At 41.3% G+C, this 20,059-nt stretch overlaps 1 protein-coding gene across 5 annotated transcripts in view; it reads right to left on the reverse strand.

Moving 5' to 3' along the window:
* Nucleotides 1–20,059, reverse strand: part of PDE4DIP (phosphodiesterase 4D interacting protein) — a 203,936-nt gene that overhangs the window by 90,409 nt on the left and 93,468 nt on the right. For 4 of the 5 annotated variants that reach the window (XM_052637980.1, XM_052637982.1, XM_052637983.1 and 1 more), the window contains one exon: nucleotides 17,046–17,163. In XM_052637980.1, the coding sequence (XP_052493940.1) occupies nucleotides 17,046–17,163 (118 nt within the window). The remainder of the gene's footprint in view (nucleotides 1–17,045; nucleotides 17,164–20,059) is intronic. The other variant, XM_052637981.1, reaches the window with a different exon arrangement.

The following is a 20,059-nucleotide window of genomic DNA, read 5'->3' on the forward strand; positions in this document are numbered from 1 at the left end:
TAAGTCAAATCACTTATATCTGGCCCTTAATTTCCTAATCTACAAAATAAACATATTGAAATTAAACAGTGGTTTTTCTACCTTTGGCATGTATCAGAATCACTTGGAGGGCTTGTAACACATTTCTAATTCAGTTGGTCTGAGAAGGGGCCCAATAATGTGTATTCCCAACAGATTATCAGATCATACAGATGCTGCTGAGAACCAAACAGAACTCTTAAAGTGTATTCCGACACATCTCAGCCAAAAGATCAGTTCTACAGATAAATGGGAAAACTCATTAAGGAAGAACTACATACAAAATTGTTGCATTTAGAGAACTGTATGCTCCTTTGGAAAGGAAATGACAACCCACTCCAGTATTCTTGCCTGGAAAATTCCATGGACAGAGGAGCCTGGTGGGCTACACAGTCCATGGGGTCGCAAAGAGTCGGACACGACTGAGGGACTGAGCGAGGGAGATGCTCCTTTGGAACAAGATTCCTAAGTACTATTATGATCGGGGTCTTTGGCACTATCTCTATTTTGATCTCCAAGTCTGGGGGCCTGGGAAGATTCTCTTAGAACCGTAGCTACTTTTGTACTCCCTCTGTTGTAGTGTTTCTAAGACCTCATTCTGGGCTGGGAGGGAGTTTCCAAGAGGTGGAAAATCCCTATGTCCCAAACCAGTTGTATTAGATTTCACTACCCTAGTTTATGACATTGAAAATAGCTGTCCTAATTATTAAAAACTATGCCCCTCCCCCCAGAAAAAAAAAAGTCATTCTGGCAGAGAAACAAAAGCAGCTGAGGAAATGTGAGAATATCAAAGTCAAGCCAGGTAGACTTTATGGTAACGCCACAAGCATGTGCATGATTTCCCTCTGCTGGCTAGAAATCCTGAAGAAGACAGAAGCCATCGTCCTTTGCATTAATTAAACACACAGCATTTCAAAACAGTTGGTTTAATACCACGAGACTTCCAGTTCAACTACAAACTGCAGTAATATGGTTATCAGCAGAACTTATCTTAATATAGTAAACACTGCAGGCTTTCATGTTATTAAATATCCACAGCTGTTTCACTGAATTTCAAAATACCTGTTAATCAACCGATGAGTAAGAATTTATGCAAACTCAGTGTTTTTTTTTCTCTCTCTGTCTTCAGGGAGTTTTCAGTTTAGTTGAAGGGGTGAGAATGTGCATGCTACAATTAGAATAACTGATTGGTAAACTAAATGGTACTGACATCTTCAATGTAAGTACAGAAAAAGCTGAGATAAGTGTGAGCTAATTCAGGTGAAGTGGACAAGAGTGGGACCTGAAATGGGTTTTAGGATGGAGGAAACAAAGGAAAGGGAAAAAAGAGAAAGAAAGCAAAAGTAAAAAAAAAAAAAAGAAGAAGAAAGTAGCATCATGAAAAGTCTTGGGAGTTAGGTTAAATCTGGTGCTAGCCTGTCAGTAAAGAGGATTTTGTGGGACATCTGATCCTAATCCATGTATCTATCTATATACACACTTTGTACATCTCAAAAATTGCTCATTCAAAGAACATATATGAAGGGCCACCTGAAAACCAGACCCTATGCTACGGTGGGCCTTAGCAACTATAATTTGGTTAATGTTTGAGAAAGGCAAAAGAATGTGGACTTGGTGTTATGAATTTGAGCAAAGAATAACATGATGAAAAGTTTATTTTAGGGAAATCAGATAACAGAATGGCTTGAAGTTTTAAGGACAGATTTTGGGATGGTTACAGGGAAGACTTGCTAAAAAACCCATTGCCATGATTCATATGTGGGATAATGTGGTACAGTATAAAAATGGGGGGGAAAAAAGTGGTAAATATGAGTCGTTTTGAAGGAATGAACACCAGGACTTGATGCAGAGAGGATGAAAGGTTAAACATGGTGATAAGGGCTTTGGTCGGGAAGACTGGTAGGAAAATTGTCTAAACAGAAATGTGGGAATTGAGGCCATATGCAAAAAGATTATACAAAGTTTTATTTGGGACATGCAGTATTTAGGGACCGAGGGAAAAACTAAGTGGAAAAACTAAGTAGAGCTCTTCCATAATCAAAACACAGGCGAGGGAATTCCCAGGCAGTCCGGTGACTAAGATTCACCGCTTTCACTGCAGGGGCCTGGGTTCAATCCCTGGTCAGGGAGCTAGGATTCCACAAGTCATGGGATACAGCCAAAAAACAAAAGCAAGCAAACAAACAAAAAACAACTGACGACTTCCTGAATGGTCTGGTGATTTGGACTCTACTGGACTCTACTAGGAGGCCCAGGTTCTCCCTGGCCTGGGAACTAAGATCCCACATGCTGCACAATTTTACCAAAACAAAATAAGAAACAAATAGATACAGATGAAAACTGGAACCAAAGAAATAAAAATAAAACAGGAAAAAAAAAAAACCACAGGTGAGAGGGGAATGGAGTTTCAAGACATTGTCACTATCTGGACAAACATAGGAGGAATGAGGTCAAACATAAACTATTATCCACAACAGGTTAGACTCGTAAACTAAAGAGGTGTCACCTTAACCTCGCAGAATCCTTCCCTATTAAGCCAAACGCTAAATTCTTTTTGACCCTATTTCTGAGCATCTCCAGCGTGTTCAGAAATGTTGTTTCACATCTTCCCTACACTGTCCTTTTAGAGTTCTTAAAACCTGAAACCTGAATCATGTTACACAGCCTTAGATGCTTAACTCTCTAATCATCCTGCATACTATTTCTAGAGCATTTATGGTAAAGATCCATAACTGTCCACAACCTATAGCATGTCCACTACCTACCTTTCCCTTCTCCAGGGATCGAACCAGGGTCTCCTGCACTGCAGGCAAATTCTTTACCAGCTGAGCTACCAGGGAAGCCCCACTACTTACAGCATCCAAAACCCTTAGCCTGGCATTTCAATATCTATACAAAAATATCCTAACCTATTTCCCTTTCAGCTCATCTCACATTTCTTCCCTGATCAAATGGCGACAAGGTAAATTTTTGAATATAGATGTATTACCTGTATACCCCCACCCACCTCTATCCTACGTCTGATAGTTAGAGCCCTTAGCATTCCCTTGACTAGTTTTTGCCGAGCAAAGAACAGAGGTGGACTAAAGTCAAATGCATTTCCTGACTTGGACAAAATTTTAAACCCACTGAAAAGATTAAGCCAGGTGTCCCAGTATGGAAGAGAAAAGAGAGAAATGTCTTTGAGGTCAACAAAAGAGGAAAGGGTGAGTTTTCACCCAAATCAGGAAAAGAATGGGGTGGAGGTGGGAGGTCAAAGAGAAACAGGGACCCACCTCCATTATTAGTGTCCTGCAGAAGCAGCCGGACCTGAGAGGAGAAGGCCTGGGTGACTTGGAGAGGATAAAGTCTAGTCTGCTGCTGCTACAGCTAAGCCACTTCAGTCGTGTCCGACTCTGTGCGACCCCACAGACGGCAGCCCACCAGGCTCCCCCGTCCCTGGGATTCTCCAGGCAAGAACACTGGAGTGGGTTGCCATTTCCTTCTCCAACGCATGAAAGTGAAAAGTGAAAGTGAAGTCACTCAGTCGTGTCCGACCCTCAGCGACCCCATGGACTGCAGCCTTCCAGGCTCCTCCGTCCATGGGATTTTCCAGGCAAGAGTACTGGAGTGGGGTGCCATTGCCTTCTCTGAAGTCTAGTCTAGGCTCCATCAAAGAGTCCACTTAGGATTGGTAGAACTGTGTGTGCTATGGCAGAGGTGCTTCATCAGTGGACCAATGATCAGAGTAGTCTCCTTGATGCTTTGACACCTGATAAAGCCTAGGGTCCGTCACATAACTGAGAGAGTGGGGAGGAGGAAGTACCAAACGAATGGAATTTAATTTCCCACCAGCCTGACTAGGATAAGGACTCAGGTAACATTAAGTTGATTTAAGGAAAGTAATGTGCTATTTCCTGCATAATTGAATTTGTAAATTCAGAGTCACACCCACTATGAACCTTTTGTAGGTGTTCAATCAGAGTGAGTCAGTCCTAGGCCATTTTCACCTGTCTTTTCATTCTCTTTCAATATCATCTCAGCCTCTTCCATCTTTGTATTAATAACTTCCAACTTATACTTATGATACTGGGATTAATAATAATATATATTTGGTTTGTCCCTCTTTCTGGCACAGAATCCTAAATCTTCGGCATTGCCTAAAAGATGACAGTGATAAAGGTGTCTTTTATTGTGTTAATGAGGTGACTCAAAGCGTGGGGTAGTCGCCAGAGGAACAGGATTGTTACTGTTGTTCAGTCACTAAATCCTGTCCTACTCTTTGCAAGCCCGTGGACTGCAGCACGCCAGACTTCCCTGTCCTTCATTATCTTCCCGTTTGCGCAAACTCATGTCCATTGTGTCGGTGACGCCATTCAGCCATTTCACCCTCTGTGGTCCCCCTCTCCTCCTGCCCTCAATCTTTCCCAGCATCAGGGTCTTTTCCAATGAGTTGGTTCTTAGCTTCTGGTGGCCAAAGTATTGGAGCTTCACTTTCAGCATCGGTCTTACCAATGAATATTCAGGGTTGATTTCCTTTAGGATTAACAGGTTTGATCTCCGTGCTGTCCAACGTACTGTCAAGAATCTTCTCCAGCACCACAATTCAAAATCACCAGTTCTTCAGTGCTCAGTTTTCTTTATGGTCCAACTCACATCTGTATATGACTACTGGATAAACTGTAACTTTAACTATACGGACCTTGGTTGGCAAAATGATGTCTCTGCTTTTTAATACACTAAGTTTTTCATAGCTTTTCTTCCAAGGAGGAAGTATCTTTTAATTTCATGGCTGCAGTCACCATCCACAGTGATTTGGAGCCCAAGAAAATAAAATCTGTCACTGTTTCTATTGTTTCCCTGTTCTATTTGCCATGCCAGATAAATGACCTTAGTTTTTTGAATGCTGAGTTTTAAGTCAGCTTTTTCACTCTCCTCTTTCATCCTCATCAAAAGGCTCTTTAGTTCCTCTTTACATTCTGCCATTAGAGTGGTATCATCTACATATCTGAGGTTGTTGGTATTTCTCCTGACAGTCTTCATTCCAGCTTGAGATTCATCCAGCCTGGCATTTTGCATGGTGTACTCTGCATATAAGTTCAATCAGCAGGGTGACAAGATACACCCTTGACGGACTCCTTTCCCAATTTTAACCAGTTCCATGTCCGGTTCTAACTATTGCTTTTTGACCTGCATACAGGTTTCTCAGGAGACAAGTAAGGTGATCTGGTGGAATTTTCAGTCCTATCCCCAATCTCTGGGGAAGGGAAAAAGACCTGAAGGCTGTCAGTCACCAATGGCCAATGATCCAGTCAGTCATGCTTTTGTAGTGAAGCCTCCATAAAAACCCAAGAGGACTGGGTTCAGACAGCTTTTGGGTTGGTGAATGCCTGGAAATTCAGGGAGAGTACTGTGCTTGGTGAAGGAAGGCTTGGGAGCTCCACACCACTTCTCATATACCTTGCCCAATGCATCTCTCTCCTCTTGCTGTTGCTGGGTTATATCCTTGTACAATAAACCAGTGATCCAGTAAGTAAACTGTTTCTCTTACTTCTGTGAGCAGCTCTAGCAAATTAATCTAACCCAAGGAGGGGACTGTATCATGTGAACTTCTAATTTCTAGCAAGTTGGTCATACATGCAACAGTCTATACTTGTGACTGGTGTCTGAAGTCCAAGGAGGAGGCCATTGAAACTTCTAATCTATTGCTGGCCAGAGGCACAGGTGATAAAATGGAATTTGTAACCATTGTCTGAAGCCCCAGGGGTGGGAAGGAGAGGGATGGAGGAGTCACTGAGAGGGGTGTGGAGGCAGTCCTTAAGGTGAGACTGAATCCTTAACTGTGGGCTCTGATGCTGTCTCCAGGTAGATAGTACCAAAACTGAGTTGAATTCTCGGACACTCTGCTATGTCTAATAATGGCTCAGTGTGGGAAGTGCTCCTGCTCTGAACACACATGTTGCAATTGGTACCCAGAACCACTAAAAGAATATCTTTATCCCAAAATGCTCCTCTGAGTTCAACTCTCAAATGGCCAATTACTATTTGTACCTGCAACTATATGTGTCAGAGACATCCCAAAATTATCCCAGGAAAGATGGAATTCTTTTTTTGCCATCTTCCCTTTACCTATAGTGCCTCCCCCTCTTTCCTCCTAATTATCTGTTAAGGGTCATGGGAACTATGAATTGGGAGCTAAACCCAACCCCCACCTGTTTTTGTAAATAAAGTTTTATTGGAATACTGCTATGCCAAGCCCTTCATGTATTGTGTATGGCTGGTCTTGTACTACAATGGCAGAAATCTTATGGCCTGTAAAGTCTAAATTATTTCTATCTGGTCTTTGCCAGATAGTTTGCCAATCCTTGCTCTTTTTTCTTTTCTCAATGTATCTATCACACTTTGCAATTATTTGCTTGATTATATCATTATTTCAGTTCAGTTCAGTTCAGTCACTCAGTCCTGTCCAACTCTTTGTGACCCCATGAATCGCAGCACGCCAGGCCTCCCTGTCCATCACCATCTCCCGGAGTTCACTCAGACTCACGTCCATTGAATCCGTGATGCCATCCAGCCATTACATCCTCTGTCATCCCCTTTTCCTCCTGCCCCCAATCCCTCCCAGCATCAGAGTCTTTTCCAATGAGTCAACTCTTCGCATGAGGTGGCCAAAGTACTGGAGTTTCAGCGTTAGCATCTTTCCTTCCAAAGAAATCCCAGAGCTGATCTCCTTCAGAATGGACTGGTTGGATCTCCTTGCAGTCCAAGGGACTCTCAAGAGTCTTCTCCAACACCACAGTTCAAAAGCATCAATTCTTCAGTGCTCAGCTTTCTTCACAGTCCAACTCTAGCATCCATACATGACCACTGGAAAAACCATAGCCTTGACTAAATAGACCTTTGTTGGCAAAGTAATGTCTCTGCTTTTGAATATACTATCTAGGTTGGTCATAACTTTTCTTCCAAGGAGTGTCTTGTAATTTAATGGCTGCAGTCACCATCTGCAGTGATTTTGGAGCCCAAAAAGATAAAGTCTGACACTGTTTCCACTGTTTCCCCATCTATTTCCCATGAAGTGATGGGACCAGATGCCATGATCTTCGTTTTCTGAATGTTGAGCTTTAAGCCAACTTTTTCACTCTCCTCTTTCACTTTCATCAAGAGGCTTTTGAGTTCCTCTTCACTTTCTGCCATAAGGGTGGTGTCATCTGCATATCTGAGGTTATTGATATTTCTCCCGGCAATCTTGATTCCAGCTTGTGCTTCACCCAGCCCAGCGTTTCTCATGACGTACTCTGCATAGAAGTTAAATAAGCAGGGTGACAATATACAGCCTTGATGTACTCCTTTTCCTATTTGGAACCAGTCTGTTGTTCCATGTCCAGTTCTAACTGTTGCTTCCTGACCTGCATACAGGTTTTTCAAGAGGCAGGTTAGGTGGTCTGATATTCCCATCTCTTTCAGAATTTTCCACAGTTTATTGTGATCCACACAGTCAAAGGTTTTGGCATAGTCACTAAAGCAGAAATAGATGTTTTTCTAGAACTCTCTTGCTTGTTCCATGATCCAGCGGATGTTGGCAATTTGATCTCTGGTTCCTTTGCCTTTTCTAAAACCAGCTTGAACATCTGGAAGTTCACAGTTCACGTATTGCTGAAGCCTGGCTTGGAGAATTTTGAGCTTGACTTTACTAGCATGTGAGATGAGTGCAATTGTGTGGTAGTTTGAGCATTCTTTGGCATTGCCTTTCTTTGGGATTGTCATTATTTAGCTCCCTTATTAGAATATAAGATGTCATTATTTAGCTCCCTTATTAGAATATATGCTCCCTAAAGGGAAGGACTCTACCATGCTTATTCTTATAGTTTCTCCACCACTTAATCGCACCAGTGTCTGGCTATGGTAGGGACTCAATAAATAGTCACTGACTGGATTACATGAGCGAATGAATGAATCACTTGCGTAGATGCCAAGTCCCTTCAGTCATGTCTGACTCTCTGTGATCCCACGGACTGTAGCCTGCCAGGCTTCTCTGTTCATGGGATTCTCCAGGCAAGAATACTGGAGTGGGTTGTGGTTGCCATTTCCTTCTCCAGGCAATCTTCCCCACCCAGGGATCAAACCTGTGTTTCTTATTTCTCCAGCACTGTCAGGCTATTATATCTTAAAATTTTATTTCATTCTTTTGTTGCTGTTGTTCTGATTCTTTGCAACCCCATCAACTGCTGCACGCTAGGCTGCTCTGTCCTCCACTATCTCCCAGAGTTTGCTCAAATTCACGTCTATTGAGTCAATGATGCCATTCAACCATCTCATCCTCTGCTGCCCCCATCTCCTCTGGCCTTCAATCTTCCCCATCATCAGGGTCTTTTCCTACGAGCTGGTGCTCCGCATCAGGTGGCCAAAGTATTGGAGCCTTTGTTCTTTTTGCCTTAGCACAAATCTTTCATTCTTGGTTACCCTCTAGCAACCTCATATCTTAAGTCATAGAGTTCCATAATAGTTAGTCCTCTCACCTTATTTCTCCTCTACTCATTCCTCCTTCCAGATTAATCTTTCTAAGACATCTCAATATATCACTTTCCTGCATAGTAGCCTGGAGACCTAAAGACTTAACCCACAATTATAAACTTCCTGACCTGCCATCTAAGGTCCTCTGACTCCAGCATTATCCTATCTCTCCAGCCTAAACTCACTGTCTGCCTGCACATCCGCACTATTTCACCTACTGCTTCCTTACCCTGAGATTTCCTACCTCTCTCTTACCTACTTGTAACATTCTTTCCCACTGTTACCACCTCCACTTGTCAAAGTCCTATCCAGCCTTAAGTATTTCCTTTAAGCTGCCTTTCTTAATCCCCTCATATCTTTCTCGTCTCTGAACTTCCAAAGCACTTTTTATACCCATAGTAATATGTGTATCATTCTGCCTTCTCCCCTTAGGCAGGTAAGCTCCTTAAGAAGAGGAACCACATTTTACTCATTGTGTTATCTTCTGATGTACTCCATTGGATGAATAAATAAATTGATGTCTATTATTTTTTTAATCTCTTATTAAAATCCTGTTTATTTCTTACAGACCAGAATCTTCACTGCCCACCCAGCCCCTTTCTTTGATTTTTTTTTTTCCCTTTCTCCTCTGCCTTGTATTTTGTTTCCATCAGAGATTTTCTTATCTTCCAATTAGATGGTAATCCCCAGAGGTCAGAGACTAACTTTATGTTTTTGTCTTCTCTTCCTTCACCTTACAGTACCTTGTGCATTGTTAAGTGTTCAGTAAATAAAACTGCAAAGAAACGCCTCATTTTTCCACCTCCTCTCCTGCTCTAACAGAACTATGATTGCTTTGGGTGATAAAGCCTGTTTCTGAGACATATTACCAATGAAGGCTTGTCTGGAAGACACTGACATTGAATGATGATTTATAAATGAGTCTCAAGCTTCAATTTCATCAGTTTAAGAAGGGGATACTGAAAACCTGCTCTTAAAAAAAGAAATCTCCTTACATGAAGTTGGCTGGAGCTGCCTGAGCTGCTAATCCCTGAAAGGTTTTCAGCCTCTGCCTTGAGCATTTAGAGTGCATTCTTGCCTTAACCTTCTACATCAGATGTCACCACAGTAACACTGGAATGTTAGCTATTTTAGGAAATCTGCCTCACTGCATGCAGTGATATTTACATTAGGTTCCAAAGGAGGCATAAATGCAATGGCTCGAGTGTCTGCTGCTTTGTGTGAGGAGGAAGGTCCTGATGGCTTAATGGATGACTCCCTTAAGTCTGTTGTCCTGTGTTATTTTTTAGGCCAACCACAGTGTAATCACACATTAAAAATGGTGTTTATATAATACTGGTGGGGGGGGGAATGCAGAGGAGAAAAAAAGAAACAAAGCAAGAATTTCTCCAGATATTCCTTTGCAAGGATATTATCTCACCTCCTGCCTTCATACCCTTCAGGTCTAGTTTCATTTAAAAAGTTCTTTTAAATAAAGCTTCTACCATTCCATAGAAAGGGGCTACCTTTCTCAGCCCCTTCACCTGATGGCTCAGCAGGTGAAGAATCCACCTGCAATGCAGGAGACATGGATTCAATGCTAGGTCATGAAAGATTCCCTGGAACAGTAAATGGCAACCCATCCCAGCATCCTTGCCTGAAAAATCCCATGGACACAGGAGTCTGGCAAGCTATAGCCCAAAGTGTCACAAAGAGTCGGATGCGACTGAGCAGGCACATTGATTCTGAAGAAGAGAATAATATCAATAACCAGAACAACTGACAGCTTTCGCCTGCAACTTTGTGGATACCTTCACTAAGGAAGAGAAAAACACTTTGTAAACTGCATTTTATTAGGTTTTCTGAGTCCCTAGTAAGAAAGATGTAGACAAGTTGCTGTGGCCTGACAGCTCCATCATGAAGCTCCTGACCACTGTGGTCACAACATACTGTTGATTTGAATGGACATGGAGCATCGAAAGCAAACATGGAGTGTTGTCAACCCATGGCATGTCAAGGTTGTGCTATTGTTGTTGTTGTTGTTCTACGAAGTTAATTATACAAAAGAAGTTCATAAGTATTCTACAGGTACAATCCAGCTAAAATGGATGCTAATAAAGAATCCGCCTACTGGAGACGCAGGTTTGATCCCTGGGTTGGAAAGGAGAAGGAAATGGCAACCCACTCCAGCATTCTTGCCTGGAAAATCCCATGGATAGAGGAGCCTGGTGGGCTATAGTTGGTAGGGTTGCAAAGAGTTGGACACAGCTTAGAGGCAACAACCACGCACAACATTCTGGTGGAATGAAAAAGGCAAACAGCTAGAGGGATAGTAAAATAAATTAGATAATTTTTATCAAAACTGTCTTTCTTATTTGAGGAAGACTCTGAAGCTCAGAGATTATTTCTCCGTCCAGACTTTCATACTGGGATTACATGAGAAGTATAATATTTATTTATGGGAGGAGGGGTAAGATGAGTGTCTTACATTTGAACAACTCAAACCTAGAAGTGTATGAGTTGTGAGCTGTCTTTCTTCTGAAGCCCAGGTGTGGAGTTCCCAACTGGGAGGGGCTGGGAGGTGGAGGAAGTGAATCACTCCTCGGAACTCAAGCTCCTTCGTTCCCTAACATCTGTAAGGGGTTTTGGGGATGGCCTTGCTGGAGATGAAGAAATTCTTCAGTCTCTGTGGAGCAGGCCCAGAGCTTAGAAATTTAACCTGTGCCTTTCACACCATGGAGGTGTGGCTCCCGCGATGACAAATGGCAGGACAGATTACAGTTTGAGTATAATACAGTAGAACTAAGATGCTGCTATTGTTAGCAAACGAGGATAACATCCACATCAAGGGCTTCAGTTCAGCTCAGTTCAGTCGCTCAGTCATGTCTGACTGTTTGCAGTCCCACGGATTGCAACACACCAGGCCTCCCTGTCCATCACCAACTCCCGGAGTTTACCCAAACTCATGTCCGTTGGGTCGGTGAGGCCATCCACCATCTCATCCTCTGTTGACTCCTTCTCCTCCCACCTTCAGTCTTTCCCAGCATCAGGGCTGGAGGTGTCACAAATATAGAGTTGTCACATTTCACTGTATAGGCAAAGTGCTCTATAACTGGTTTTATAATATTCTCTACCTTTATCTAACAGAATGGGCTAGGTTAAAGCAGTTAATAGCTGTAATGAACCATGATTTGCTATCCCAAGTGCATGCATGTCCAACTCTGTGTGACCCTCTGGACTGTAGTCTGCCAGGCTCCTCTGTCCATGGAATTCTCTAGGCAAGAATACTGGAGTGGGTTGCTGTTTCCTCCTTCAGGGAATCTTTCCGATCCAGGGACTGAACCAGCGTCTCATTTGACTCCTGCACTGGCAGGCAGATTCTTTACCACTGAGCCACCTGGAAGATGACATCAATGATCTGCTCAGTCAATCCTGCATCTAAACAACCACCAGGATTGTCTTCCTATAATGCCACTTCAAAGGCTTTTATTCCCTTTGCTTTTTTTTTTTTAATTTTTAGTTCTTTATTACCTAGAACAGCAGTCCCCAACCTTTCTGACACCTGGGGATAATTTCGTGGAAGATAATTTTTCCATGGACTAGGGGTGGGGGGATGGTTTCAGGATGATTCAAGCTCATTACATTCATTGTGCACTTTATTTCTAATCTAATTCTGCCACTGATCTGGTAGGAGGTACCATTCCGCAGCCCAGAGATTGGGAACCCCGTGCCTAGAACATGAAGTTCTTAGCTTGACATTTATGGGACTTTCCAGCTATATATTCCATCATTCTTCAACACTTATCATATATTTGGTAACACAATGACTCCCAATTCCTTGAGTGTGTTCCATACCATTATACATATCGTTCCCATGCCTAGAATGCCCTTCTCTTACTGTCTGCCTAGGGTACTCAGCCTTTAAGGCCCCAGGTCCAGGCTGACTTCCAAGTGAAGCTTTCTCTGACTTCCAAAGATAGAGATAATCCCTTTCCTCTCTGGGTTCTCTTAGCACTATGAGTATACTCTTATATTTCTCTCCATTTGTCATGCTGCATTTTAATACTTTGTTTATATGCCAGTCACTTATTGGATTTTAAACCCTTTGAAGGCCAGGACTCCCAGACCAGTGGTTCTTATCAAGCAGCCATATCCTAGAATGCATTGAAAATTTGTGGGGCATTTCTTGTTTCAATGATGAGTGGGGCTAGGGGTACAACATAACTGGCAATAGGCAGGACAGAGCCTTGTCCCAAAATCTGAATGACCTTCCAATGTTCCACTGGGCACTACTGGAAATAATCAAATTGTTTATATAATCATCTAAATCTAGGACTTAATTCTGTTGTATATAGGAACCCAACGTTAATATACTCTGAATCTTCTATGAATTAAATGGATATGTAAATTAAAGGAGGATTATGTTATTTCTTTATTGGAAATCTTCCCAACAGCTTTTCACCTTGACATTGCCACTTGCTGTTTTTTAATTGCCAATATAACATTAGACTGTATTTGAAGCTGTGACTCCACATAGAAGCATCTGCTTATTTCTTTATATCTTTTAATAGAGCTGTGCCTTAAAATTTACATATTAATATGACCACTGGTTTATTATAATCTCTTTTTATGTTTCATGTAGTTCAGTATCTAATTTACTGGGATGCTTCGAGACTTAAACTGAGTTAATATAAGGTATTTAGAGTAGCACCTGGCACACAGAAAATGCTACCATATGTGCTGATGTTATTACTATAGAAAAGTTGTTGAATATTCATTGATAATATTTCAAATTATACTTGGAATAGGTATTAAGAAATCCTGTGAAAACTACTTTTAGGTCTTAATATTATAATAATCTGAATCATTAGAATATGACTACATGATCCCAAGATGTTATAGAAAGTGCTTCAATATTTTTTTGTGTGTCTAGGAGACTAAAATGAGATTATGATTCTCGCTGTGACCAATTTACCCTGAAGGATTCACACTCTGTTGTGGTCTTCCTGGGGAGCAATAACACAAACTGGTACTATTGAGTTTGATCTTTGCCTATGAACCAGTTTTTCTATGTGTAAGGGTAACAGGTCCAAAGGCATAACTGTGACCATTAATCTCACAAATATGCTATGTTTAATAATTTTATCTTTGTCTTTCGTAAGACAAAGATAGTTACAATGTGAGTCAAGTCTGCAATATCTGACTCAATGACTATGTGTTTTTTAGCTGCTACTCATTTTAAGAACAGCCTTACTCTCTTCCAGGTTGTTGACATGCATAATGACAACAGTAGTTACCATGTTTTGAGCACTGTTAGGCACTATACACATATTATTTCTAATCCTTACAAAGAGATGAACATTACAGAGGAGGAAATTGTACTTGGAAAGGGCTATGTAACTTGTTCAAGGCCATTCATCTAAAAAGTGTTTATGCTGGAATCAAATGCCAAAACCTGAGCTCACTCTTTCATACCACTCTGCTTCCCTAATTAAAACTCAAGAGACTTCGTATTAGAATTGGTTCTTGAAGGACCAAGATTATTTCTCTAAAAAGGACTTGACTGTATCCTTTCACTATGACAATCTGAACCACTTGAGCATGGCTAAATAGTCCCAAACTAAATAAAGTCCCAAATTTCAAATTTCTTTCTGTTTAGGCCATAGAATATAAGACAGAAACACTGTGACCAAAACAGTGTTTTCTTTTGGAACCTGGACACACATCGAGAGAAGTTTCAGAGGATTCTCTGAACACTCACTATACAGCTGACTCTCTGGCCAGTCTTCTTTGGGCTGTTTAGAGATGATAACTGGGCTTCCCAGGTGGTTCAGTGGTAAAGAACCCACCCGCCTGCCAGTGCAGGAGACTCAGTTCAACTTCTGGGTCGGGAAGATCCCTTGGAGAAGGAAATGATAATATGAAACAATTCTATGCATACTGAGCAGTACTTGGTGCCGATTCATTTTTTCCTTCATAAGGCACAGACCCAAACGGAGTAACTAGAAAGGGAACTATGGGAGGCTTTCTCTCCTCCACATTTGAGAGAACTGACTGTCAGAGGCCCTCTATGGCAGAGCTTTCCATTTTGGGTGTTCTGGACAACATCTAAAAAAGTGGCCCACCCCTGTGCTGAGATGTCATGCCCTCAGGTCTCAGGTGGTGGACGGGTCAGAAGGTAAACACAGGTAATCACCTCTAACCACGACCAGCCTCAGTCACTTACTTCAGAGTAACAGAGACCCTCAATTATCTCCTATGAAACTGAGCTTTCTATGCAAAAGGTTGGGAAACACTGACAGAATTCACAGCACAATGTGATCAAGTGTACAAAATGTTGGGCAGTAACAACAATAAACTTTTATAGGTCCCAGCAACATTAAAGAAGCATATCAAGTTAGTACAATTTATGTGACTTGATATATTTCTTTTCTCTGCTCACCCAATGTTATTATCCTCTAGACACTGTACTTAACTTATTCTAAGCATTCCTTTAGGATAGATTGGTAAATAATTTAGTCTCTTTGAAATTATAATTTTTCTATTCTTCAAGTCTGTTTTAAAAACTGATACCAACTCATTTCCCCTTATTAGCATTCAAATATTTAACTACATATACTCATTTCAGTGCTTACCAAAGATACTAATGAAAATAACTATGTGTACATAAATATATCACATCAATGTGTCTGTAAATATAAAACTAGAACAATGAGTGATTTCATTTCAGAATTTACATGAGTATTTTTCTTTGAAAGTGCTTATCTTGGGGACTATACACTTTCCCCAATGATGCTGAACTCAGAATGTCAAAATTATAAGGATCCTTTGGAGATTATTTGGGCTAATTTTCCCCATTTTACACATATGGAGGCTGAGAAGTGATGTATCCATAGAAGTGACTATCCATAGTTAATAAAGAAAGAATCAGGACAGAAATCCAATTATTCTAATTTCTAAACAAGTTATTTCAAATTTTAAAATGCTGTGGGATCTTCCATATATTTCAATATGTATCCTGCAAAAAGCCTATGAACTTTAATTTTTACTCATATCTATCAAATTACATGTATGCACATCATTTTCTGGGTTTGTTAGCCAGAGCTTTCCACCAAAATGGATTTAGAGTCCAAGGGGTTGATAGTGCAGTCAAGATAGTGATTTCTTCTGCCCTCATTGTGGTCTAAACACCCAGGCTGGCCACTTTCAAGTGAGAGGCTCCATCCATTTCTGCCACCCCTTATAAATATTATCATTTGCTACTATTTAAAACTATAATTAATGAATAAATTTAGTGCAGGGTCTCAATTTTAAAAACTGTATTTCTTTTATACTGGTCATAGCTATTGAAAACATTTTTTTGCTTATTTGAATTTTCAGATTTTATTTTATGTAATTGCTATTTATGACTTGAGTAATAAAAAAGAGCATTTGATAACAGGAAAAAATAGAAAAAGTCACTTAAGCAACTTGATTATGTTGTAAATCATGTCATTTTCTACATGTTTATTATTATTAGCTATTTTTTGTCATGATATGGGAAGGGTGGAAAACACTGCTTTATACTCATTGTTAGCCCTGCTCTTTTTAACCTGATTCCAACCTTTGTATATGTGACCAATAAACTAAATTGCACATTTTGCTTCATCATTGATCTAAGATTTGTAAGAATACCTCATAATTGTTTATGTTGCTTGAGCAGAGATGGATCCTAGGGTTCCTTCAGAAGGTATATTTTTAGTAAATTAAAAGTTGGATGAAGAAGAGGAGCTCCTTCTGAGGTAACCTCCAAGAACAACCATACAGATTAATGCAATTACTTTCACAGCGGTGAGGGTTCTCTGCTCAATATTAAAACCATACTGCATTCTCTATCGCTACACATCACTCAGTGTGGCAGGCAGAATCCTGAGACGGCCCCTGTGATCATCACCTCCTGGTATCCACACCTCTGTATAATCCCCACTCCTTGAATGTGGAGAGACCTGTAACTTGCTTCTAACCAAAAGAAAATGCCAAAGGTGAGGAATATCGCTACATAGTTATGCAATATTATATGGCAAAAGTGAAGGGGTGTGGCAGATGTAATTAAAATCCCTACTCAGTTGACTTTAAGTTAACCAAAAGGGACAGTACACTGATGGCTTGACTTAATCAGGTGAACCCCTTAAAAGACTGTCGAGAAGTAAGAGACTGTCTCTCTCCACTGCTGCTGTGAAGAAGCTAGCTGCCGTAACTACTACAATCGCACAGCAATATTCATCCAACAACTTGAGGGAGCTTAAAAGTGGATCCTTCCCTAAGTGATCCTCTGGCTGAGAAAGCAGCCCAGCTGACACCTTGATTTCAGACTTGTGAGACTCTGAGCAGAAAAGTCAGCTAGTCACGCCTGGATTCTTGACCCACAGAAACTCTGGAATAATAAATACATGTTGTTTTGAACCACTGAGTTTGCAGTAATTGCTTATACAGCAATAGAAGACTAACACATTTATATGTAAAGTTGGGCTCCTTAAAGCATAAAGCAAGTGCCTCAGGAAGTACAGCCCAAACCTCACCTGCACTTCCATGTCAGCTGGCTCCTCCAACAGATGTAGCAGTTGCTGTTTCTCTTGAGACAGCTGTTCTACAAGTTTCTCCTGTGCAGCCAGGCTTTGACTCAGTTCTTCAATTCTTCTAGAGCAAAGAAAAAGTAAGAACAACAATTATGGTCATGATACATTACTAACTTTATTTTTCAGCCCACTCCAAAGATAGCATGGTCTGGTACAGTAAGTTTTTACCTTTTTAAAATAATCGAACTCTTTGATACCTTTCTTCAGTAAGCCATGCATTCTCTGCCCCAGTCCCCCAATATATACACAAATGAGTTTTTTGCCTACATTGTCATAATGGAAGGTTTATAGACCTCCCAAAGTCAATCCATGGATCTACAGATCATAAGTATAAAACTCTCAGAAGTTGTGGGTCTTTTTGTTTATTTGTTATTGTTGTTGCAGTTAAAAAAACAATTATCAAGTAACCATTATGTATATAGGCTTCCCAGGGGGCACAGTGGTAAAGAATCCACCTGCCAATGCAGGAAACAAGAGACGTGGGTTCGATCTCTGGGTAGGGAAGATCCCCTGGAGGAAACAATGGCAACCCATTCCAGTATTCTTGCCTGAAGAATCCCTGAAGAGGAGCCTGGTGGGCTACAATCCATGGGGTCAAAAAGGCGTCAGACATTGACTGGGCACACATACACACATTATATATATAATTCAATGCATCCCCAATGTACTGGTGATTTAAAGTTGGAAAATACACAATTTCTACAGAAAGTTAAAACCTTTTTGGTGTGTGTGCCAAGAGTCTTGGGAATAGGGAGTCACAGATATATCAACAGATAGACTATAATAAGTGCAACCCTACCAGAGGTATGAACCATATAGTACAGTGAGTATTGTCGTGCAGCTACAGGAAGAAAGATAGAGAAGAAGTCATTCATTTGACTTGGAGGAGCCTGAAGGAAGCTCAGGAGAAGAGATTTTGAAGACTGGATTGTTTTATAGGCTCAGAGGAAGGAGTTTAAATAAAGGAATGAAGGCATGAAGATACAAGATATATGGGGAAAAGTCACTGGCAGGGAAGAGACAATGGCTAGAGAAGAGGTTGGAAATTCAGACCAGAACTCAGTTGTCAAAGACTGCATGCTGTGCTGATGTATATAAACCCAGGTTCAAATCAACAGTTTTGTGCAAGACATATCTTGCTGTTTCTTTGTGTGTAAGTCTGAGTACTAGAGATACCTGTCCTTGGAAAACATGCTGGTGATAGATGTAAAATTTCTGATTGTGATTATTATTCCTGTGTGTGTGGCTTCCCAGGTGGCTCGGTGGTAAAGAATCTGCCTGCCAATGCAGGATATGAAGGAAATGCAGGTGTGATCCCTGGGTCAGGAAGACCCCCTGGAAAAGGGAATGGCAACTCACGACAGTATTCTTGCCTGGAGAATCCCATGGATAGAGGAGCCTGGCGGGCTACAGTCCCAGGGGTCACAACTGAGCAGGCATGCAACACAGCATATGTTAAGACAGTGACAGCACCTTGGCAGGAAAACGGTATGGCCAAAAGGTTAAGGGCACCAGAAAGTCAAGTAGGAATCTCATAGAGAAATTATAAATTAATTTAAGGTATGAGCATCAGCTTAGATTTGGGGATGAGAAAGAACTTTAAAAACTTAAAAATGTATATGAATGCAAGTTGCAATGATAGTTATGATGACGAATGCGGACTTCATTATTAACTTCCTCATGGTATCTGTGCCAGAACATCTCTACTTTTCTTAAGCCGCATACCTTGCTGCTGCTGCTGCTGCTAAGTCGCTTCAGTCGTGTCCAACTCTGTGCGACCCCAGAGACGGCAGCCCACCAGGCTTCCCCATCCCTGGGATTCTCCAGGCAAGAACACTGGAGTGGGTTGCCATTTCCTTCTCCAATGCATGAAAGTGAAAAGTGAAAGGGAAGTCGCTTAGTCATGTCCGACTTAGCGACCCCATGGACTGCAGCCTACCAGGCTCCTTCCTCCATGGAGTTTTCCAGGCAAGAGTACTGGAGTGGGGTGCCATTGCCTTCTCCGAAGCCTCATACCTTACTATTCCCTTTGACCCTCAGTCTCTACAGATGATCTACTTTCCTACTTTACAAAGCTATTCAAGGCCGTCTGACATGAACTCCTTCAATTTGTTAGGTATGTCTGTCTTTTTTTTTCCTTTTGGTTTGACAAGTGTTCACTGGAATACAGAGATGGGACAGAGTCTCAGGTAATCTAGCAGAGAAGATCTGAAAGAAAATACGACAATGCACAGAAGACTGTACACTAAGGGATGTGCACACAGAACAAGGGCTTCCCAGGTGGTGCAGTGCTAAAGAATCCACTTGCCAATGCAGGAGACACAGGAGACGTGGGTTTGACCCCTGGGTCAGGAAGATCCCCTGGAGTAGGAAATAACAACCCACTCCAGTATTCTTGCCTGGAAAATTCCATGGACAGAGCAGCCTGGAGGGCTACTGTCTATGGGATCACAAAGAGTAGGACATGACTCAGTGACTGAGCATGCACGCATACAAAACAAGAATATAAATACTTAATTCTGTCACGAAAGCCTTCACAGAAGTAACCATTGATGCCTTCATGAGTTCTGAAGAATGAACAAGAGTTCACCAGGAGGGGAAAACACAGATGTTTCCCCACAAAGGAAGAGCATGAACAAAATTCTGGGTACCTGACATAGCACTGTATGCTTCTGGAGGTGGTGTGCCTTCGGGGTCTGGATTCCAGCAAAGCCTGAAGCCACGTTACATAACTCTCTAAATGCCAATTTCTTCCTTTATAAACTATAATAATCCCTATCTCATAGGATTGTTAACTTTACGAGAGAATTAAACTTTATGGGAGAATTAAACAAGAATATAAAGGACTCAGCTCAGTTATATAGTAAGAGCCCAGCAAACATTAGTCTTCATTATTATTACCAGTCTGGAATCAGTGAAATGTGAAGGAGACATGGTAGGGGATGAGTCTGGGGGAA

This window comes from Budorcas taxicolor, chromosome 3, assembly GCF_023091745.1.
Source record: "Budorcas taxicolor isolate Tak-1 chromosome 3, Takin1.1, whole genome shotgun sequence".
NCBI classification, from domain to species: Eukaryota; Metazoa; Chordata; class Mammalia; order Artiodactyla; family Bovidae; genus Budorcas; species Budorcas taxicolor.